The 23,839-nt window shown below is 45.7% G+C and overlaps 1 protein-coding gene and 1 long non-coding RNA gene across 7 annotated transcripts in view; one reads left to right on the top strand and one right to left on the bottom strand.

Annotated features, from left to right (window-relative positions):
* Positions 1 to 23,839, top strand: part of Rapgef5 (Rap guanine nucleotide exchange factor 5) — a 235,007-nt gene that overhangs the window by 140,716 nt on the left and 70,452 nt on the right. The window contains 2 exon segments of one of the 2 annotated variants that reach the window (NM_001395143.1): positions 15,720 to 15,838; positions 16,298 to 16,386. In NM_001395143.1, coding sequence (NP_001382072.1) covers positions 15,720 to 15,838; positions 16,298 to 16,386 — 208 coding nt within the window. 2 annotated transcript variants of the gene reach the window in all.
* On the bottom strand, positions 1,925 to 21,033 carry LOC102556588 (uncharacterized). 5 transcript variants are annotated; one of them, XR_015622634.1, is made up of 5 exons: positions 20,743 to 21,033; positions 16,184 to 16,358; positions 14,341 to 14,493; positions 10,022 to 10,150; positions 1,925 to 2,141 (listed from the first exon to the last, which is right to left on the bottom strand). It is a non-coding gene; the product is annotated as an uncharacterized LOC102556588 (long non-coding RNA). The 5 variants fall into 5 exon arrangements; XR_015622632.1 differs by having other exon boundaries at positions 10,048 to 10,236; positions 20,743 to 21,030; XR_015622635.1 differs by having other exon boundaries at positions 10,048 to 10,150; positions 20,743 to 20,990.

Consider the following 23,839-nt stretch of genomic DNA (forward strand, 5'->3'; position numbering starts at 1 on the left):
GAAGAAGTTACTCTGTGAGCATGGCTTCTATGTTCTTTTTCAATTTTGATCCCCCAGTATTGGTCACTAGGCAGCTGTTAGTGTGTGGAACCGGTAGAGAAGGCAACTGTGGGTAAAAAGAAATGTTTCCCCAAGTTCAAACACTAAATCGGATCTGTGGAAATTCAAAAGCGTATCAGCTCTAAGATTGCAGTTGATTGGAGATTTCACACTTTAAATAAAAAGTTTGCAGCCTTCCCTCCCCCCACCCCCCGCCCCCCAGTGCAGTGGCTCAGTTGATAGACACTTGGGGCACAAGCCTGGATATCAGTTACTTCTCTGTTGCTGTGATAGAACACCCTGACAAAGGCAACTTTAGGAAGATATGGTTTATTTTGTCTCACAGTTCCCAAGGGGATGCAGTCTATCATGAGGGGAAAATATGGCATCAGCACTATGAGGTCAATCAATCACATTTTATCAGCACACAGAAGGCAGCAAGTGAGCAGGAAGTGGAACCAAGATAAATAAATAAAACCTTAAAGCCTACCAGCAGTGACTGTGACCGTACTTCTCCAGCCATCCCCCAGCTCCCAACGGGTCCTTAACTTTCCAGAGCAGCACCACCAGCTGGGGACCAGGTGTTCATTCAACATTTGAGCTCTCAGGACACATTTTTCATTCAAACCACAACTGGTGACCTGAGTTCCGTCCCAGAATCCACAGAAAGCCTAAGAGAGAGAACCCATTCTACAGAGGTATCTTTGCACCCTCCCCACACACACACCATACATATAACATATATACACATTGCTATTTTTTTGTTATCTTAAGGTTTCATCTCTTAAGTTTCAGTCTGGACATGGACCGGAGAAAAGTCAGGGTGCCTCTAAGTCAGGGAGCCCCATCACCCACATTCTGCTATTGTAGATAAGGCTTTGCAAGTGTTGATCAACGGCAGAGTAGACACAGCAGTGGTTGTTACTTTTAGTTCTTATGCAAGGACTTTGGCCTTTGACACCTCTGGGGCACATTAATATTCAGGAAAGGAGGCCTTTTGCTCTGCATTATCTTGTAAATCCAGTGCTCGTTAGTCCATTTGTTTTTCTTCACTCTGTACCTGTCTCCAACTAAGAAAAAGATCAGGAGATATTCCTCATGCTTCCAAGTTTATCTCCTGCTTGTTTGAGCCCTTCCTCTTCCTTTATGCCTCCTGGTTTGGGTCTGCATGCTCACTTGCTTCCCAGAGCGCTCTAGCATTTATAATTCTCGTAATTAATTTATCAGCGGCTTTGTGTAGTTGCACATCGTGCACAGAATGGCCCATGTGGTTTTAGCTACTTTTCTTCCAGGCTTGTTTCTAACTGTGAAGTGCAGTTCCCGAGATGGTTATTACACACACTAAAAGCACGCGTCTCTAAAACAACCCAGGAATGTACAAAATATGAAAAAAAAAATGAATATTTACTTAAGATGCCTCCTTTCTCCTCACGCCCATTCCATGTGATCTAGCCGTTGCTATGGGAACTAGGAATTTTTCATTTCATAACTTGCATAAATACTGAGGCTGCCCTTTCGTCCCAGCTTTGCCCTCTGTAAAACTAACACGCACGGGTGTGTGCATACATACAAAACAAATCCTTGCCCACACTCAGCAAGCACAGTGTACACACAACACACACACACAAGGATTTGCAAAGAGTAACAGATGTAATGGCCTTGATACCTTTCCAGTTTTAACATGCTTGCATGATTACTTTTCTCGTGTAAGTTTGAAGGGTGCTTCTGCTGGATCTGACCAAGGGGGAAACTATATTTTTTTAAAATAATTTAAGTTTCTGAATTAGTTCTTCACCCAATTAGGAGGCATTATACAGGGCTTCTGTGTTTCAGACTCTTTATAGGGGGAATTTGGATGGAGAAGCCAAAACCATTGAAAGATTGGTGAGGGTTGACCATTTAATACTTCTGAAAATTCATACCATCATCTGGTTCTTCAGATTTCATAGGCTGCTGAGAATTTTTCCAAACCTAGGGTGACAATTACATCTGCAACTAGATTGCAGAAAAATGTTTCTAGTCATAATAAGTATAGTCTTCTCTCTCATCTTCAGGCTTCTAGTGAAGTGTTCATATTGGTATTTCTTCTTGGAGTATCTTTTCTTTACACACACACATACACACACACACACACACACAGAGAGAGAGAGAGAGAGAGAGAGAGAGAGTGTTACTTACGAGCTCTTTGAAGTTTTTGTGACATTTATAGTTGTCCTTTTTATAAAACCTCCATAGAAACCAGATATCAGATTTTTTATTAATTTGCCTTCTTAAAAATAGCTTGGTTAGAAATGAATTATATTTTTGCATTCTGTAAGGATACATGAAGATAGGGGTAGAGCTCACTGTTACAGACCCCAGCAGGAAGGAATCCTGAGAATATTGTCTGGACTTAGTGTGTGCCTTGATTTGAATGTTTTCCCATGTTGCCAGTGTTGACAGATAAGAAATTCTTCACAGGTCTTGGCCATCCAGTGTTTTCATGTTCCTTCTACCTCTGTGTTAGGATACACTAAAGGATCTAGTTTGGATATGAAGTTCTGCCCTTTCTTCTATATTACCTTCAAATAGGGCACTATTAAGTCATGTTTCTGTGTGTGTGTGTGTGTGTATGTGCACTTGCATCCAAACACACAAAAAAATGTATGCTCTCACTTGGCCTTTGACACGATCTTTGGAGGGATGTATGCCAAGATGTCGATGAGCCCCAGCCCTCTCTACTCAGGTAGCCGGTAGCTCAGAGAGCCATGGTGACTCTGGCAACCATAGAGGAGGTGAGGCCCATTTGCTCCTGCTTGGCTCTTTGCTGCTCACACTTAGACCCTTAAGGATGTTCACTGTCCCTTACAGGTTGACAGTCCACCCCTCTCCCTTTCTAAGATGCAGGGCTTATATTAGCAAACTTACATTTAAAAACTGGAAGGGTTAGAGGCCTGAACTTGTCCATCTCTCTTTTTGTTAGAGTTTAGATTGTAGAAGACAGTGTTTCTTGGCCTTGGGGGTTGAGGGATACTACAGATTGCTAGAGAGACTCCTACCTGCAGACTCCTACCTGCGCCTTCCAGCAGTCCTGGCCCAGCTCAGTACTCGCAGTCCTCCTCTAGCAGAGGGTGGATTGGGCAGATGGTGTTGGGCCTCCCTTTCTGCCTAGCTTAGTGAGCTAAGGAATTAACTCCTGGAATGCTTGTCAGTGGCTCATGTAGGATCACAGGGAACTGTCCCCACTGCAGCAGGGTAAGATTATTTGTTGTGTTTTCTTAAAATGCAGTGGAATTTCTGTGTGTATACAGGTGGATTAAATTATAGCATGACCCAGAAAGAGTTTAGTTAACACTTAGGTCTTTTTGTTTTTCAAGACAAGGCCCCTGTGTGTAGTCCTGGATGTCCTAGAACTTGCTCCATAGACCAGGCTGGTTTTGAACTTTGAGAGGCACTTGCCTATGCTTGGGAGTGCCGGGATTAAAGGCATGCACCACCACTGCCCAACTACCACTTAGAACTTAATATACTGGAATGACATGTTGTTCCTACATAGTTTGTGTGTTTTTCTGTTCTGATGGGGTTTTTTTGTTGTTGTTTGTTTTTGTTTTTCTCTTGATGGAGACTTTTCCCCTTGTCTAGCACTTAGCTTCAACTTTACATACAATGCAAGAAAACCAATACTCAAAGAGATCTAACAAATTGAGCCAAGCCAGCCCTGCCAGAATTGGTAAATCTAGGAACGGAACCCAGAAATATCCACTTTGGCTTTGACGGAGTTAATTGACATAATTTGATTCTGGCCATACTTCTTTGAAGAAACACCAACTAACTTTTATGTGATTAATAATTGACCATAACCTACGACATAGGCAGAGATGGAGCATGCCTCTGGCGGGGGTTTAGTGGGAAAGGCGTGTGGATCTAGTCCCTGCTGACTAAAAGGCTGGGTGAGGCTATGTATGTCCTTGCGTACAGTACCTTCTAGTGCTTTAAATCCACTGAGGGGGCACTGTCCTTGTATTTCCAGTGATGCCTTGGAGTACAGGAAGTATGTTTTCCTGACTGTGTAGTCCTTGTGAAGATTTGTTTCTACATTAAAACATGCCCTGTCAGCCCCTATCCCCTCAGCTGGCTGCCTGGCTGCCCCTATGAACCTAACTTTTCTCTGAGGACCTGCCTGAGTCAGGTACCCCAGAGTCAGGTACCCCAGAGTCAGGTCCAGTTTGGTGTCTGCTCTGGGAAGCTTTCCTGTCACTTGGACTCTGGTGGGTTTGACTAGTCAGCCTTAGTTCCTAGCCACAGGTGGAGAACAGCTTCCGTTCTATGGGCTTCTGACCTGACCTTCTCTGGATTTAGTTTCTCTGGGACTAACCCTCTGATCGTGGTCTTGTCTAGCTCTCCGTCCTTCATCTTGTGAATGTGTAGTATCACCCCCTCCACTCAACTCTGGCTGACAGATGACATAGAAAACTAAGCACACCTCATTCTGTGCAGCTCTCTGCACAGAACCAACTCCATCATTGCTGCCCTATTCTACCTTCCATCCCGATTCCCAAATCTGGCCATCAACCAAGAACTTCTATATTGAGGCAAGAGAGCCTGCTGGAAAGTACTTGACAACATTTAAGCGGTCTCTGATAAAAAACAAAAAACAATAACACCTATGTGATTTAGTAGCACTCATCAGATGCCACATGGGAGTGGCTCGTGAAGCAAACTGTAGGAGCTGAATGTGGTAATTAATGTCGGTGTTAGACAAGAATTAAGACAGGTGTGTAGGAATTGGAAACGTTAGCATACCTGCCCCAGAGACTCCTGGTCTTCCACTGGTTTTCTTGACAGTAGGAATGGACACCGTGACCCTTATGGCACACCGGGAGTTGATAAATTAACATCATCTCTGGAGACTCTGAGGTGGGGCACATGCAGTTGTTTGGTCTCCACTCACACCCCCTCCACTGCACGTTCCCTGGGTATAAGTAGTGAGTCCTGGTCCCTTTGAACCTGGACACGAGCGTTCTCTTGCTCTGAATGGAACCAGGACCGTGGGAAGCATGGGGCAGGAAGACACAGAGCGCAGAGGCTGCAGCCAGTCCTGTTCAGCCCCCTCCAAGGCTGGCTCATTTATATCTCTGGCTCCAGTGTGATCTAGCATTCGTATAGTTATATAGCCCTTTCAGCTGAGGCAGTTAATTCTTTTTGCGATCCTGTGATCGTGGCATTATTTTTATATGGTTTCCTCAAATCTGCACACACTTCTGTAAACAGTTCCTTCACTAACGCTCTCAAACCTACTGGCGTTTTGGTTTTTTGTTTGTTTGTTTGTTTGTTTACTATACTACTTCCTTCTCAGCAGTATCCAAGATGCTCTATCAAGCTGATGCAGCCTATTGAAACACTCTCATGATGAAAAGACAGAAACCTTGTACTTCAAGATGTTACGGATTATCACCCCCTCCCTCCCCCCAGCCCCATTCCCATCTAACCAGATCGTTTTAGGCTTCTTAGATACCTTGTTTCATAGGAAGACTCTAAGAGGTAACAAGACTTACAGCAGTTCTTCCTGAGCAGTTGCCAGCTGTCTCTCCTGTTATATTTACAGGCTTTCTGTTCAGTTTAGTTCCATAGTACAAACACCTATGAAAGTCACATTTCCCAGGGTCCATGAGTTTGGGGATGATGAAGTCAGTTAGCCCATTAGGCTTTAGCCTGAGTTATTAATTTAATAGTGTGATGTAAAAACAACGAGCTAATTAACACTGTTCGATCACTCTCGTGCTAGAGCAAACTGGGCAAAGATGATTTCCTTGGGGTTTGTTTTGGTTTGAGTCCTGGTTCTCCTAACAGCTCACCTGGACAAGTCTGCACTTTCTTTCTCAGCCTTTCTCTCTCCTTTTCTGCCCCTTCTTTCTAGTTCTCTTTCCCCCTCTCTCTCTTCCTCTCTTCCTCTTTTCCTCTCACTCTTCCTGCCTCTGTGTATATCTCTCTTCCTCTTCCTTTCCCCTTCTCTCTTCCTCTTCCTCTGTCTCTGTTTTTGTGTCTCTCTTTTCTCTCTTCCTCTCTTCCCCTCTTCCTTTCTCTGTGTCTTTCTCTGTGTCTCTGTGTTTCTCCCTCTCTGTCTTTCTTTGTTTCTCTTCCTCTTTCTCCCCTTCTCTCTCTCCCCCTCTCTCTTCCTCTTTTTGTCTCTCTCTTCCTCTCTCTGTGTCTCTCTTTCTTCCTCTCTGTCTCTCTCTCTTTCTCTCAACCCCACACCCCTGTATGGCGCCGGGATAAGCCCAGGCTCTACTTAGAGGCCGGCACTATGACAGTCCCACCACTTAATCTTTGTTTTGATGACTGCTGTCTTTCAGCAGCATTTTCTCTTCATCTCCTTTCTAAAATCTGATTTCCATGAGTGGAAAAAAAATGAATTATGAGATAAGTTGTCAGCAAAATCAGTGGAGTTTGGTTCAGGTGAAGCTCTCCTTAGTCTGAGGAGGCTTCTGTTTTGTTTAACCCAACCCGCTAAGATCTGTAGTTGTCTGGCGCCCATATTTACAGTACCAAGACAGATGCGGGCCCTGGCGGTTTGCTAAGCTATGTGCAGACTTCCAGGATGAGATGGGAGAGAAGTCTGCCTGCTAGTTGACTCCATGCTAGTTGAGAGAGCAGCGCTGGGCAAACTGCCTCTTCTCCATCCAGATGTCTCCAGGGTTCTTCAGTCTTGCTCACAGGATCAAACTCAGCTTGAGAGCTGTCTTGCTGCTTCTGTTTGTACACCGTGACACTGAGCCACCTCGGCCTCTTTTTATCTTGCCACCCACGGGTGGAAAATTACCTGAAGCCTGTCGTTGGTAAGCCAGCACTCTGTCTCTCACAGGGCTCAGAAGCTCCGAGTGGAAACAACACACTGTCACTTGTTTTCCTACTCTGATCCGTCTTGGACATCCTGGGAGTTCAGACTCGTCTCTCCGCCTCAGACGAGTCAGAACACTGTGTCCACAGGCTCAGGGATGCACTGTTGCACTGCTGTTGCTTTTGTTTACTGTTTTGCACAGTCCAGGGGAGGGGATTGAACGCACGACCTTGTGCATGCTAGACCACTGAGCAGCAACACTAACCTTTTTTTTTTTTCTTTTAAGGCAAAGTTTACAAAACAAAATTAACCATTTGAAACTGTACAATGCCTGCCCGGTTCTTGGACCTCTGGGGGCAAGGCAGTTTGTGTATCCTCTCTCTGCCTCTGTCAGACTTGAGTCCAATCCAGTCTTTGCTGAGTGTAAGGCTCTTTCATTTGGGCCCCTGCCTCCATCCCAACAGACACTTGTCTCCCCGTGCTATGGCTTGAGCTTTGCCTGACAGCAGTAGGCCAAATTCTGAACTCACACCACCACACTTTAAGCACTTGTCAACCCTGTGTTCTCTTGAACTGTAATCCTTAAGGTGGTTTTCCCAAACCAGCAGGCCACTCAAAGGCAAACACTTAACTGCCTAGGCAGTTTCGAACTTCCTAAGGTGAGAAGACTCGCCTGTCACCTGACTGACCAAGGAGACTCACCTGCTTTGGCCCTTAGGTAAGCCAAGCTCCTGCGGTATCTCAGAATAGAGCACCAACCGTCTCAGAGTTATCGATGGCTTGACCAAAGGCACTAGAATACATGGAGCCCATCTGTGTATAATATCTTCATCATCTTCCTGCTTTGTGTTCCAGCCCGATCGGCCTCTTCCTGTATAAACTGAGGTCTCTCTGAGTGCCTCATTTCAGCATAAACTGTGGCTTTTCGAAGTGTTCACTTTATAGGACAACTCAAATGGTTGTGTGAGATGATGGACACTCAGCCTCTGGCTTTGCCAGTTAGACGGTAGGCCCTCGCCGACAAACGATCTGTCCACCAAGGCTGATTCTTCCCTGTTGTCCCATTCCTCCTGGGTCTAGTTCCGGCAACATCATCTCATTAGTCCTGGTTGCCTCTACTGCTGTGTAAGCAAATTGCATTAGCTTCTTGTGATTTAGTGACTGCATGATGTTTCATGCACATCAAAAGGCTATCGTAAATTACCTAGAAAAGTGACTGAGTCCAGGGCTGTCTGTCACCGGTTTCCATAGGAGTTTCTCAAGTGAGAGTGTGGATCACTCCGAGCTGGTAAATAGCTCCTGTTGGTCATGATCCTCGGGTTAGCCAGTCTCTCTGAGTGCCTCATCTCAGCTAATGGTAGGATAGTACAGTGGCTCTGTTATCCACCACCACGTAGCCTGGTGCCCCACCTACTCCTTAAGGGGAAAGCCTCCTGGGAAATGTATCCTGCCATGTTTCACTTTAAAATCCACATTTGTCCATTCATCCCTTTTATTGATTAGCATATTCGGTAACTGTTCACTGAGTGAGTGTGGCTTGACGCCCTGGCTCTCTGGAGGAGAGATGAGTCAGGCTGGGGCTGTGTGATGGAAGGATGCACAGCAAGCTGTTAGCTGTAAACAATGTGCTTGTAAGTTAGTACCGTGATTGTTGTATCAGGGGCTCGAAGGGAAGCAGCTCTGAGACCCGTGCTCATCCTATGACTTCCTGGTGCCAATGCTGTCAACCTAGGGGACTGTTAAAGTTCCCATCTGAAAGGTTCTCTCAGACTGTCCCACACCAGGTATGATTTTTGAGCAGTAGGCCATGAGAGGGGAAATCTAGTCAGGGGAGAATGAAGTATAAAAAGGAGATTAGGAATGCAAAGGGTTCATAACAGAGTCCTCCATTTGACATGACTGCGGCCACCTGCGTTTTTGGTTGTTCGCATGACATAGACCTGAGGGACAACACCATTTAATGCTTGCCTTACTGATGCTGTGATACGTAACCTCCCAAGCACTAGTTGCCTAGGAGCTTCGTTTGTTAGGACCCCAGCACATGTGGAGTGGGCAGCTCGGACACTTCAGTTCAGACATGTTCTGTCATGCTCAGTGCCGGAGGAGAGGTCTGAGTGGCCAGTGCATGGGAGTGTGAGAGCCTCACAGTAAAGTGACCTTGAGCTATGAGGGAGCCCGGGTCCCTCCTCTTTTGCTTGCTCATGGATTTGCATGCTCAGTACATCCTTATCAAGTGAATATCATGTGCCTGGCCCTGACCCATTCTTTAGAGAAAGGACAGAAGGCACAGTCCCTGTCCTTGGAATGTCATCATTTAGTGAAGAAGAAACAGAAAGTAGGTAACCAGAGGTCATACAGTCAGATGATGGTTGTTGGAATTGGATGTTTTTGGACATCTCATCTGAATTGAGGGAGTTAATGTCAGGAGAACTTTCAAAGAAGTCAAGCCTCCTTAGATGAGACGATAAATCTGAATTTCTGCATGTAAGATGTTTTGTGCCTTTATCTCCGTACACAGTCAGAAGGTTCTTGGCTCTCAAAGCCCACATCTGAGCCCCCAGGTAAGGGTTCTTACAAAGCATTCACTCACAGAGCACCATAGATGTGCTGTGCTGGGAGAAGCCAGGGCTACTTGGGGCAGGAATTGGGAATAGTGGAAACAATCACGCTAAGGGCCATGACCCTTCCAGCGGGCTAAGAAACACATTTATCACCACCTTTTCTTGGCCGTACTGTGACATATGAAAATGCAGATATAACTAGAAACTTGGCTCGAATAAAATTAAGGCCTCCTTGCCTTTAAAAAAAAAACGTATATTTACAACTCTGTATTTTCATTCTGAAAATACAAATACATGTATTTAATGTACATGTATTTGTATGTCCATGTAAATAAATGGGGGATACAAGTTTGATATAGAAGCACAAGAAGAATGGTGGTGGAAGTTAATCTAGGTCATTTGAGGGTGGTCGTTCCATTGTACATCCAGAATTCAAATTCAGGATAGCAGTAGAGAGGAACTGAGTAAAATCATCAGCATTGTTCATCCAGAGACTGGGTCAGGCACAAGGAATCGGGGACTTGATCCCTCTCCTGGTTTCTCCCTCCAGAAGGCTCTTTGCCGAAAGTCATAAGCCTCATAGTCCAATTCCCCTATTACCTACCCCACTGTCAGCCGAGGACTACGTACTACTTGCTTTTGTTCTGCTTCCTCTTCTGTCTCCAGTAATGTGCCCATGGGCAGAACTGTGAGGAGTCCTCTTGGCCGCTTGCTAGAGCTTCTCGGGCCACCCCTGAAGTGGGAATGAGAGCTGGTCTCTGCAGATCTGGGACTAAAGTGTGTGTTGGGGGGGTGAGGCCTTCCCTGAAGATGTACACACTGGGGAGAAAAGAACATGGCACCTCCTGCAACTTAAGCCATCTATACCCTCATCCCATTACCCAAATCCATTAGTCCTCTGGTCCTTACTCCAGGATGCTGTCCCATTTTCCTTGGAGGGCTCATTGTCTGGCTTCTGCTTTCCCATTGTGAGCCGGTGTCCCTCTATCACTGACTGGAATGCCTGACACTTAACCACCTTAGCAAGAAGTGTTTCTTCTCCTCCAAAACTCCACTGCTATGGTCTCCTTTATCACTCTAATGCCAGGGCAGCATTAGACCCTGCTACTTCATCAGTGCCGTCCAATCAGAGACCACCTTGAGGATGACACCCGCAGGTGACTGAATTGGGCTCATTGCTGTCCTGTAAGCATCTTGAGACTTCATGCTCTAGAAGGGCATCCTGGGGAAAGGGTTACAGGAAGGTACTCTGGGGATTTGACCTTGGAAAGATCCCAAGGATGTGAGGCTTTGCTCTGGATTACTGTCTAGAAACTAGGGTAATTCTATGGCTAAATCTTATCCTCCCAACAGAGAATGCAAGCTAGGCAAGGAAAGTGCAAGCAGGTAGCAGGCAGGCTGCAGGGGATTTCGTGGGTTGGACAATATTCATTCTTAGTTCAGACATAATAACTAAATAGCTGTATTTTTGTTTTGATCCATTATGAATATATAGTGAACTTGTCTGCTGTTGATTCCCTATGAAATCCTCTAGAACAGAACATCAAGGTCTAGTAAGTGCCAGCTCAGCTCCCGTGGGTCAGGGTCTAAAATCATAGGTTGGGGGAGCACAGTGTTGTCTTCTTTCTACTCTCAGTCAGCTGTCAACAGAATACTTCCATGACCATACTGGGGAGGCAGACTCCTCTGCCAACAGGAGAAATGGTCAGGTCTGTAGTGATCTAAGCTCAACTACCCATAATTCAACTGGACATGACACTGTCTACCGGGGAATAGCATCAGATCCCAAGGCTGAGCAATGAGCCCCAACATTTGATGCCAATCATGAGGGCTGGGCTATTTTATCCGTGCTTCTGATCTTTTGGCTATGCACTGGAGTTTCCACAATCTACCCCATTTGGTTCCATTGGTTTTCCAAAGTGGCTACAGAAGCCAGGAAATATGTTTGCCAGTTTATTGTAAAGAATATTTTAAAGGACACAAATGAACAGCAAAGGCCTATGTTGATTGGCCATTGGTGACCACTGAAACCTTTAGGGGCAGGGACAGGGGCCTTGAGCCCTCTGAGCAGGTGGTTGGTTTCCTTAGCAACCTGGCCTCCTATGGTGGGGTTATTTGGTGACTTTCCCACTGTGACTCATTAACATAAATTCCAGTAGGGTGTGTGGAAAGGGATTTGTTTTAAGCAAAAGAAGTTGCCTTCTTCCTTTGTAATTCTGGACCTGTTCAAGCTGCTTCAGGAATCAAGGACAAAAGGTTGAAAACTTAAACTAAGGATGCTTTTAGTGCACGAACCACTTAGGAAGTTGTCAGCCTTGTAGAAGCTGTAAATCTGGAACCTAGGACCCAACCCAAAGTACAGGTGTCACTCAGGGGCCTTTGTCCCTCCCCTTAGTCTTCACTACTCAGAACTGTTCCTGTTGGAGCCTTTGCTCCCCATGCTGTGGCCCACTAGGTTGATGGTCAAGCAGCCCTCAGTTTTCACAATTGATCTGCCCCTTCCTTTGTGAAGGGCAATTTTCCTCTTGACCTTCTACCCACGCTGATGTCTCCTTGTGCATCCCTTACCCTGGATGGGCTTCACCAGTCACTCATTTCCTTTAAGGCTCCTGAGCACTTAAAGCAAGAGGTCGTAAAACCACAAATGTCTTTTCTAGCCTCAGCAGTTCACAGAGCTGCCCGACAGTCTTTCTCTTCATAACTGTCTCATTTCCCGCTGCATCCCTGAGGCTACTTTTCCAATAACATCTTCTTTAGGCTACCCACCTCGCCACACACCCCTCCTCCAGAGGCCCTCAGTACCAGGGTACTAAGAAAGAAGCATTGCATATGATCTCTCCAGCTTGTTCCTGCTTCACCCTTCACCGAGCCAGCGGGTTCTATCTGAAAGAAGAGGTCTCCCTTGTAGCCTGATCCTGCATTTTTGTTCTGGGTCCTCCTCAGCCAGGGCCACAGGCTCTTCAAGCTCCCCAGCCCTACACATTGAAAGTCTCAGATTGGTAATATGGAAATATTACCTCCCTCTTTCCCTAGACACTCCTCCGTCCCTCCCTCCCTCCCTCCCTCCCTCCTTCCTTCTTCCCTCCCTCCCTCCTTCCTTCTTCCCTCCCTCCTCCCTTCTTCTCTTCCTCCCTCCTTCCTTTTTTCCACCTTTCCTCCCCTTCCTTCTTCACTCTCTCCTTCCCTTCCTTCCCTCTTTCCTTCCTTCCCTCCTTCCCTTCCTCCATCCTTCCTTTCTTCTTCCCTCCCTCCCTTTCTCGGCCTCCCCGTCACCTGCCTCAGCTTTCAGAACACCTGGTCTGTGGGTCCTTCTTACCTCTTGCCCCAAAGTAGTGCCAGCAGATCTTTTCTTAGGCTTGTCAGTTTGACCATCAGGGTGGCAGACTCTTCCCTGAACCCCCGACACTATTCCCTGCTGCTTTGTCCAGCTCCTCCTGGTCATCTCCATGTACTTCCCCAGAGACTGTTACGATCAGTGTTACTGCGTTGTTCCCATTAAATCCCATTTCATAGTTTCCACACTTGTCTGTTCTCAACTTTATCAACTGCCAAAATCTGAACCACTAACCAACTTGTCTCTATCCTTGGCCTTTGTGCAGAGAACTGTGTTTTCCTTCTAACTGCCTGGGAAATATCTACAGTACTCCGTCCTGTCAGTACTCAAGCATCATCTGTGTGATCCGACTCATCATTCTCTGTAGGTCCTTGTCCTGTTTAGCAGCATTCTCAGTCTCTCAGGCCACTCATCTGTGACCTCCAAACCCCGTGGGTTCCACTTGCCTTGTCCCCTGAACTTAGGGTGTGATCAAGCTGTGCTGCTGTTTTCATGGTACCAGCTAACTTAGTTCAGAGCAGAGCATCTTAGCCTGCTGCTTGGTGCCCAGCGGGGTGTCCTACCCAAAGGAGGCCCTCTTAGTTTGCTATGTAATGACTGCCAATCACGAGTTTTAATGCTTCTATTTCAAGGACGATCTGTTGTTGAACATGTTTTCCACCATTAATCCTAATACTTATTTTCAACCCTAGCAATTACCGAAATAAATATTTCATACCCCAACCTCAATGGTGCTCTTTCCTCTCTTTCGGGAAGAGGAATTGGGGACAGATATCCAGATTCGGGGGGCATTAATTTCGTCCTCCTTTGTAGATGGTTATAACACACAGGATTCGTGTGTTTTCACAGCAGGTTTCGGTAATTTACATCTCCCCTTGTTCATTGATTTTTCCGCCTCTCCTCTCCTTTAGTTTTAACAGGTTCCAAATGGAACCTATTACAGTGGCATAAGATGCTATTGATAGTATATCAACCCGACTCAGCTATTCTCCTGCCCGGTAAAGTATGACTGCTGTGTGCACAGCCGTGTCATACATATCACTTACGCAGACATTAGAGAAGTACTGCCCATCCATATGTATGTGCGCAGCCTGCAGAAGTTAATAATGCCATATATCACATGTACATAGGATGTAAAGCATACTTCAGAATGACAGCCTCTCATATAAAATGAATATTGGCTTGCGACTAGAGGGAGCCGGGAGAAGACTTTGTCTCCTCACATCCGTTCTTTCAGATAATAGAATTATTTGTGGGGTTCCACATGTCCTGTCCTGGCTTTCTTCTGCCCCCCCCCAATCCCCCATCGCGCCGTATCCCCCTTCGAACCATAGATGCCCCTCTCTTCAGCCGAGTAAGCTCACTTCGGCCACATGGATAACAAAAGAACTGCTTTGGAGAAATGAAAAGACTGCAATTACACATTGGTATTCATGTTACAGGAGTCACACGGGCCTCCTTGGGGAGCTGAACAATGAATACCCATCCTTAATTGCCAGAGACACCATGTGTCTGACCTTGCTGAGACATAATATATCAGTTCTACATAGCAAAATTATTTGTCAGGAAGAGATTTAAAAAGAACGAACCTGCAAGTATATGGCTGTTTTTTTCCAGGATAACCAATTATCTGTTTGTTTTAAAGACAAATCCAAGAGGATTTCCATTTTCTTAGAAATTAGGAGTTGAGGTGACAGTCTTACTTTCTGTGAGCGATTTGCTGGCCTTGGCACCTTTCTAGTCTTTTAAAAAGAGAAAGGGAAAAAAAAACCACACTGCTCAGTGATGGGCCTATGGAAGCAGTTATATAGCACCTTCCATGCACACATGAGGACAGGGGTATTCAGCAGAACCATGCTACGTAGCACAGGGTTCCTTTGCAAAGAGTTGACTTCATCTTTCAGAGGAAACCTACTTGCTATCAGGTTTTCTTACTCCAGTCTTGGGTTGTTTTTTCTTCCAAGCCATCAGCAACATAGAAAGAAGACAGACTTTCTTATTTGCCTTTTATGGTTCTTGTTTGTTTGTTTGTTTCGTTTTGTTTTCCTACGGCTGGATGCTGCACTTTGGGAGAGTTTTATAGTGAATGCCCTGAAAGTTTGTATCCATGGCTTAGACTTGGGTCGGTCCATACTGCTGGGTCAGCAGGGACTGTCCCCTGACTGAGCCAGGTCAGACAGACACACTGGCTGCTCAGCTCTGTGGAAGCTGTGTGGGCAGAAATGGGTGAGAGTTAAGCTTCTCGCCTCTTTTAAAGGGGACAGAGAGGAAGAAAGTCAGTGCAGTGGCCCATGGTGTCAGAACTTCAGCCGGGATGAGATTCTAACTAGAGATCTGTTTTTGCTTGTATTCTGTTGACAACAAGTACCTGATAAATTTGAAAGTCCAGCTGGTGTGTGGGGGGGGTGTGGGTGTGGGTGTGGGGTGGGGATGGAAACAACTGGGGGAGGTGGAGGTTGACCTGAATGATCCAGTGGGCAGCCCTTTGCCCACGGTTTAAAGCAAGTCTTTCCTCGTTATATTAGTATTTTTAATAGTAGGTATCCTGTGGTTTTTTCAAGCCAGGTAAAGACAGTAGTACAAATGCAGTTAGTATGCTGCACATTTTGAAACTTTCAATGTTCTATTCTCCAAGTCCAATTGTTCCTGGAGGTAGGTTTAAAAATAAAATCTTTAAATCCTAATACCTGACCACCCCCCACACACACACACACATACACACATTGCTTTAGCATCCTGACTTTAGGGAGTGTGTGTGTGTGTGTGTGTGTGTGTGTGTGTGTGTGTGTGTGTGTGTGTGTGTGTGTTTCCAGAGACCTTGAGCCTAGATTCTGTACTAGTAGAGGCTGGAGCACACTCTTAATTTATTCCAGCGCTTTAAAGAAACGAGGTGAAGCTAGTTGGCTTCTTTTTTAATTTTCTCTTCCCCTTTTCTCCTCTCATCCATCACTCTGATCTGCAATTAAAGCAAGATGATGAAGTGACGATGGTTCAGGTTAAAGACCAAGGCCAGAGTGTGCTGGTGCTGAAGAAAGTTGCAAGCTGTGGCCCAGCCCCCACCACGGGGAGCGCGGAGAGCGACGCGAGGTGAGAGTCCCCGCAGCCCAGGCACGCTCCGGTTTCCTTCCCTGGCTGCCTCCCTTCTCTGCTCCCCTCTCGCTCGCTCGCTCGCTCTGCCTCCTGCCCTACCCTCCCTCCTCCTCCCTCTTTTCTCTCCGCCTCTCCAGCGTTCTAGCTGACTGCAGAGCTCTCAGCAGCCAGATGGACTCAGTTCCCAGTGAAAGGACAAGAATGGCAAGATCTTTTAGCCTTTAGGGGATGCCTTTGTTAGGCACCGTTCACAATGGGCAGCTCCCGCCTGCGGGTCTTTGACCCCCCTCTAGAGAGGAAAGATTCCGCCGCGCTCTCGGAGCGCCAGCTGCCCTTGCCTACCTTCGATGTGCCTTATTTCAAATACATCGACGAAGAAGATGAGGACGATGAATGGAGCAGCCGCTCACAGTCCTCCACGGAGGATGACTCAGTGGACTCTCTGCTCTCTGACAGATATGTGGTGGTGTCTGGGACCCCGGAGAAGATCTTGGAGCACCTTTTGAATGACTTACACCTGGCAGAGGTTCAGCACAAAGAAACAGGTAAGCCGGGGTGTGGGAGGTTGGGGGCTGGGGAGGGGTCTCCTGCCTTCAGAGCAGCAGCAGCAGCTGATGCCCTGTCAGTATCCCCAGAAGCGAAGCTCCCACTGTTTTGGAAAGCATATGCTTTGTGTGGCTCTCCTTATGCCTCTGCTGTTTGTTTCAATCCAGTAAATGGACACATGTAGTTCTTGAACAGCTGCCTGGGAAGTAGCTGTAGAAAGATAATGAGGTGAGGGCAGATGTGTGTACTTGGTAATTTTTGTCAAATCTCACCTTAAAGCCACTTGGCGGTAAGCCAGTATTCAGTAGCTCCTGTGCTATGAAAAGCAGCACAAGGCGAGGGGGCCATGAAGGGGCTTTCACCTGGTCTGTAGGAATTCCCGAATGAGTCGTGAGAGTGACTTCCCTGCCCAAATGCAAACAATTTGCAACCTCTCAGCGGCCGCGGCAACTTCTGCCCCTTTCCAAGTGCTTACAAACTGCTTGCCCAGCATAAGGATTGGAGCAACCCACGTGATACAGCTTCTCTGACCAGAGATCAAAGCCTCATTGCCCAGATGTCTTACCATCTGACTTTCAGCTTTGCCCACTTTTGGAAACACTGTTACTTTCTGTACGGTTGATTTACGTTTCTCATAGAGGGCTCGCTTCTCTTAACCAGCATTCACCATCTGTTTTAGCATAGAGCAGTTATCCCCGTGAACAGACTTCTGACAGTAACCTGAGGTTTGCAACTTGATGACTGCCATATACTCTTTGCCGCTGCAAACTGCAGCGCTGTTAACCCCCCACATTGAGCAGTGTGTTTGTGCTTGCATCCAGAAAAGGCAGGTGTGGGTCGTATTAGTGCAGGGCAGCCGCTTGGATTTTACCACACAGGGGAGACTGAAATACCAGCTCAGGAGAAGTTTTCTAGTGTCCCAGTAGTTCTGCCTGACTCTTGAGTGATGCTTGGCTCTGTACTGCTTTATAAAGGACACTGATGTGTGAAATATGTGAATAGGTTTTTAAAAAAAAAAGCTGCATGACCCAACCATGATTCTTATAATATCGTCATTGTTTAGTTTAAAAGTCCAAGCACTTTGTCTTGCATACAATTGGGAGAGAATCAGTTGTTGCTTACAAACACACAAAATAAGCTGTTCCCAATAAAATAAAGGTATCATTGTGGCATCCACTTGGTTATTTTGTATATCTGCAAATTCACACTTTGTGCTTTTGAGCAGTGTTCCAGTGTTCTGCCTACAGATGTAATCGTGAGATGGGTCCCCACGAATTTCTGTGTAGATTGTCGAGAGGAGGATTTCTATGACAGCAAATTGTCTGTCATAGAAAGGACAGGACTCCTTAGGCGTGGTGGAACAGCGGAGGAGTGGAATGATTTGTGTTTTTTTAGCACCCCAAGCACAGAAATTATTAGTAATTTGTTTGCTTTCCCCCCTTCTTTCTAAATTAACTCAGATCATATCTTCCTTTAAATCCTTTGTGCTTCTGGAGATCAAACCCAGGGCCTCCCAACAAGCTAGGAGTGCCCCACAGCTCAGATACCCTTGCAGCCCAGGGACTCACTAACAGACTCATTATTTGACACTGGAAATGACCCATCGTCACCTAAGTTGCCTCCTGTTTGCAGTGGAGCATGCACGTTTTGTAGTGACTTTTATTTCTGCTTTCTTCTCACTAATACTGACCATACAGTCAAATATGCCACTTCAGGCCAACACACAAAAAGCAAAAAGGGCCGGGACTCTTCGGCCAGACCATCTATCCCCAATTTAAGTGGTTCATGAGGGAGCCTGTCTGGGGCAACCTCATCTGAGGTCCTGATCATTTATTCCGTTACGAGTTTCAGAGGACTCATGGGCATGCCTATTTCTTCAGAGTTTTGTAGAGACATTTGAAAAAAAATATACAGTAATAACTTTTCCTCTCGCCAGAGGAGAATTCTATGAAAATGGAAATGGTAACTTTGAAGAGAGTGTTTGCTATGTGTAAAGGAGGGAATCTTATGGAATCTTTAAAACTTCAAGGAAAGAGCTACCATATTGGTAGGTCTTAAAGATACAAATAAGTATATGGATTCAAATAGAAGAAAAGTGATCATAGGTTATTCTAGGTTGAATGCTAAATGAACCTAAATGCTAAATAAATTGGATTCCTAACGTGGTGGTGGAGGTCCCTAGTCACTGACAGGGGTGAGCGACACCTGGGCCAGGTTGGTAGAGCCTCATGTTAGAGACTCATGTGTATGAGATCCTAGTGGAGGTGCAGAAGCCGTCTGGAGGACAGACAGAGGGAATGAGAAGGCGCCTCAGTAAAAATACACAGCAGCGTTTGAGAGTCTTTCCTAGTTTATGAGGCCCATGTTGCCATATGTAGCCCCTGCACATGGCCCTGGTGTCACGAAGGACGTAAGGCCACATGGAAAGAAGGAATGGAAACCTCTGGAAGCCGGGGAGAGGTTTTTACATTCCTTTGTTCCTGTTCTCCCCCATACCCCCTTCCCAGAAGCTGGAAGAACAACCGAACAAGAGCTGCTTCACATGTTTCTCACAGAAGACACTTGTAGAAATGTGTGTACAAGTCCCGGCAGAGAAGGCTCCAGTGGTCACATGGGACAGATTGGCTTGATTACCCACTGGTGTTCATGTAGAAATGGAAGAGGTTGAATGGAACAGAATAGAAAGGAGAGTGTCTCCCGAGGCTCTGAGAGAAGGCTTTTATTTCTGCTGCTACTGGAATCAAGAATAGATAGAAACAATTCAACAATCCATGCACTCTTCTGTCGCCAAATTACGCTGAGTTAGAAATCATAATTTTAGAGATGTTTAAAGGCAACCTACTTATGTGTTTTTTGTTTTTTTTTATTTTTCTAAAGAGTCTGATCCCCATACAATCACCAGAGTGATTCCACGAACCTGGATAACTTTCCTATATGATGACAGCAGACATAGGTGTCACCCAGGGATGCGTGTGGAATGGATGGGTGGATGTTTACTTTTTATACTTTTATCAAAGAAGAATGAAGAATGCTGGTAGGGGACTGGCAAACTTTTAAGCCCTCAAGTCTTTTGCAGGCAGCTTTGAAGTCATCAATATTTGGTAGTACACCCAAACAGCGAGCAGCAGTAAAAATCCACTGAAATATAATTTTTAACAGTTTTTTTTCTTTTTCACATACTTCATTCTTTTACATAGAAGAGAAAAAAGGAGAGTGGGGCGAGCCACTATTTATTTGTGATTGCGAGAAGTGACTGATGCTGTTTTCAAAGGTTTTTCTTTTCTTTCATGGTTCAGGTTCTGACTTGAAACATTCAGAAATGTTAGAGAAAAATCCAGCAGTTTCTGTAGCTCTACCTTTTATCTGCCCAGAAATAGGACAGACATCGCAGGGCATTCCCAGCCTGGGAATTGAAAGGGAGAGGAAAAAAAAAAAAAAGGAGAAAATGACTTGGAGCTATGAATGGAGGCTCTGGGGGGGAGGGGGAGTGACAGAGGACAGGTGTGAGCCCAGGCTGCCCTGCTGCCCCGCCACCCTGCTGTGCACAGGGGTGCTGTTTCTACTTAACCCTTTTTCTCCTGCAGAGAATGAAGTATTTCTGGCCTGCAGGTGCCTCTGCGGAAACTGATTTCAGAGCAAGGGAGAAACTGCCTGATGGGTTATTTCTTATTTCCCTATTTCTATTTCCTAATTCCTTCCCCACCCTTTTGAACAAAGTGTGCTTATGGTGACAGGTTCTCAGGGAAAGCTAGCGAGCTGAGCGGGCTAATAGGAGAGGGAAGGCCTCCCTGCTTCTTCTCATTAGGCCTGACCTGGATTCTTTAAGTTATAGCTGCCTTTTCCCCCTTCAGTTTCATGGGGTTGTCACTCTGTGTGTTCAGTTAATATACCTCTATATAGTATGCATTATGTACTATACATAGGCTGTATTGTTGCAGTAAATCTCCAACCCCAATAAACCCGTGCAAAAACACACAACTCAGTTACAGTATTTATAAGCTACAAGCCTAGATTGGGCAGATTTACCACTACACGACTCTATTCCCCAGTTATGAGATCCCCTGCTACTTGTGGATCCTTGCACAAGTACATGAATGCTTGCAGGCCATGTGGTGCTGCTCTATCTTCCTTCCATCCCCTCTTTCTCTCCCCAACCCCCACCCCTCACCCCTTTCCCAGCCCCACCTTTCCCTTCCACTGCCCAATCACAGGCTCTACCCTTTATTTGACCAGTTAAAATGGGAAGAAGGTTCACATGAAATCACCTTAGTATGGGAGATTCAGTCCTCTTTGGGGCAGCCCCTCTTGAGGAAGCAGAATTAACATCGAATGCAAACAGCACCAGAGCAACCCACCTCAGTGTTTGTGCTGCCTGCCTTGGTCACCTTGTGTTCCTCCAGGCTGATGGATGACTGGCTTTAAGCAGCACGTGGTAGGTAAGCCTCTGGATGAAGTGAGTCCCTTCCTGTTCTTCAGTGACTACATAAGCCTCTGTAAAAGCAAAGTAGTCAGGGCAGGGGTTGAGGGTTAGAGGTTGAATCTGAATGTTCTTGGTGGCGAACCCAGGGTAGAAGTTTTCAACCTATGGGTTGAGACCCACTTTGGGGGTCAAATGGTCCTTTCAAAGGGGTCACCTAGGACCATCGGAACACATAGATATTCCCATTATGACTCATAACAGTAGCAACATTATATTTATGAAGTAGGAAATATTTTTATGGTCGGGGTCACCACAACGTGGGGAACTGTATTAATGGGTCTTAGGAAAGTTGAGAATCATTGGCCTAGGGGCCTTGTTGGCTGTCACACTCATAGAATCCTGATTAAACAAGGACACAGCCCTTGTTTTCTGTTAAGGTTTTATCTCCTTCCCTGCTGGCACCAAGTTTATAGTAACCTTGAAATGTGATTTTTATAAGGAATGGAGAGAATGCTGGTTGGAAAGAGAGAACAGTTTTGTTGAGCTTCTTTCTTGCTGACCTTGCCTTCCCCATCCAGGTCACCAGGCCAGTGGTAAGCCTAGCACAGGTAACCTAGTACCTGTTACAGCTACACTTTTTGAGGGTAGATAGAGAAGTTTTAGGTACTATAAGCCTTCCCATGACTTTACATAAATGATATGTACATGAACGTTGTTTCCTTTGTAGTTAATATTGGCAGCTTATATCTTCTTTTTTTCTTAAGATTGAACACAGGACATTGTACATTTTAGGCAACCATGCCACCTCTAAGACACCTCTGCAAACCCCCCCAGCCTTTTATATGAAATGCCACGTGACAAACTGACCAATGTAGTTTATAGCTGTACGTGAGCCCCAGTGAAGCATGCTTAAACCAATGTCAATGCTCACACATTGTGATTCAGTGTCGGGACTTGGGGATTCCATCTTACCTAGGCCTTAACAGGCCCTAGGCTGTGATGGCTAGGTTGGCAAGCTTCTAATGTACACTGACTGGTTCTGTCCCGCTGCCATTATTCTGAGGACCTTTCGAAGATCTATTCTAGGTCTCAAACACTTGCCTCTAAGAGTGGAGGCCATGTTCCCTTTCTTCAGCCTTTCTTTACCTTTCCCTGTCCAGAGCTTGATGTCTGGTCTCACAACCATGGACCTCTGCCTCCAGTCTTTGCCATCTGGCATGTTCCGTAATAAGTTTAAGCTGCACTACCAGGCCTTCCACTAGAGCAAATGTCGTCCTTAGAGGGAACAAGAGAACTGGACTCACAGGTGCTTGGCTGCTCATTCTTGGGATGATGGGGAAGCAATAGGAGACTGAACAACATTGAACAACAAAAACCTCTGGATGGCTGTTACATTTCCTGGCTGGAACTGCTCCCTTCTGTGTAAAATTATGGGAGGTGAACACCCAGCACATAATAGGAAATGTGCTGGAATGGGCTTTTAAAGCCTTGAGTCCTGGATCTGGACTCCATTAGTAAATCAGTTGGAGGCATGGAGCAGGCTATAAAGGAGAGCTCTGTCACGCACCACAAACTCCTCCCCTTAAAGGGCCGTCCTCCTTGTTTCCAGAATATACCAAAGAACCATAGGTCTGAGTGAACCCCAAGGATGCAAGTAGGTTACCTCCAGAACTGAGAGTGCCACCAGGTAGTCCTGCACGAGGGCTTAGGAAGCGAGGTCACTTGCTGCTACCGACACTGCTGCTGTTTCTGGAACTTGGCGAAACGGAATGTTGGTGAGCAGGATGCTCAGAAGCCAAGGCTTGGCGGTCCATACCTGGTGGGGTTTACGTGTGTTTGTGTATGATCATCACTGGGAGACTTAAAAAGTTCCTTTGAGAAAATGTACCATAACAACGCGTCTAGAGGATAGTCCTGATTTATCAGCGACTTGTAAAAATCCACTTTTGGAGTTTTATTACCAAACCACTTCAGGATATCCAGAAATAGTATACTGCAGAAGAGGAACTAATCCCCCAAATAAAATATATACATTATATCTTTATTCTAGTTACCCTTTACATGCTTTCAACTTTTAACTTTGCCTCTGTGTTTTTAATAGTGTTCCCTTTAATTTTTTTTAAAGATTTATTTATATGTAAGTACACTGTAGCTGTCTTCATCCACACCCAAAGAGGGCATCAGATCTCATTACAGATGGTTGTGAGCCACCATGTGGTTGCCAGGATTTGAACTCAGGACCTCTGGAAAAGCAGTCAGTGTTCCTAACCACTGAGCCATCTCTCCAGCCCAAGTGTTTCTTTTATTATATAGTATCTCTGCACGTGTGGATGGGCGCCTTTGAAACCTTAATTCGTCTGCTCTCTGTATAAATAACTCTGACTTCCTACTCTGCAGACAGGTAACATTTCATTAGCAAATGCTATGGATACTACTGAGAACAAGCAGGCTTCTTGTCTTGGTGGAGGCTTATCTTCTGGTGGGATGAATCAAGTAATAAATGAAATGAGGAAAAATGGTGGGTGGTGGGTGACAGATATTGTTGCAGATGGTAGCTTCAATCACCAATTCGTGCCTTCCAAACCAAGTACACTGGAAGGCACTTTAATAGACTCAGAGGTCTTAAAGATTAATGTTTGACAAAGTTTAGAACCCCACAAAACAGGCTTAATCAAAATAACAGAGATATGGCATGCATATATTTAGACTAGCTATTACCTGGCTGCCCCAAAAGCTAAGCAATCTGCCTCCCTGGAAATGTCTAATAAGGCTGTTGTCACCTTTGACCCTCTGAAATTTTGCAAGTGGCTTTCTCTAAGACAGAGAGCCAGGATGCCTCTTGAGGAATTTTTAGCCCTATGTAACTGTCATTTTTAAACATTAGGTCTTTGCTTATATGCATATTAATAAAAGTCGGGGAAAGGCTAAATTCATGCCCCAGGCGCCCCAGACGTGATGAGGGGCTCTGCTGACCTGTCAGATCCAGCCATTCACAGTGAGAGCAAAAATGTCCTCCCTGGTATCAGAGAAGG

This window comes from Rattus norvegicus, chromosome 6, assembly GCF_021556685.1.
Source record: "Rattus norvegicus strain SHRSP/BbbUtx chromosome 6, alternate assembly SHRSP_T2T, whole genome shotgun sequence".
In the NCBI taxonomy this organism is placed as follows: domain Eukaryota; kingdom Metazoa; phylum Chordata; class Mammalia; order Rodentia; family Muridae; genus Rattus; species Rattus norvegicus.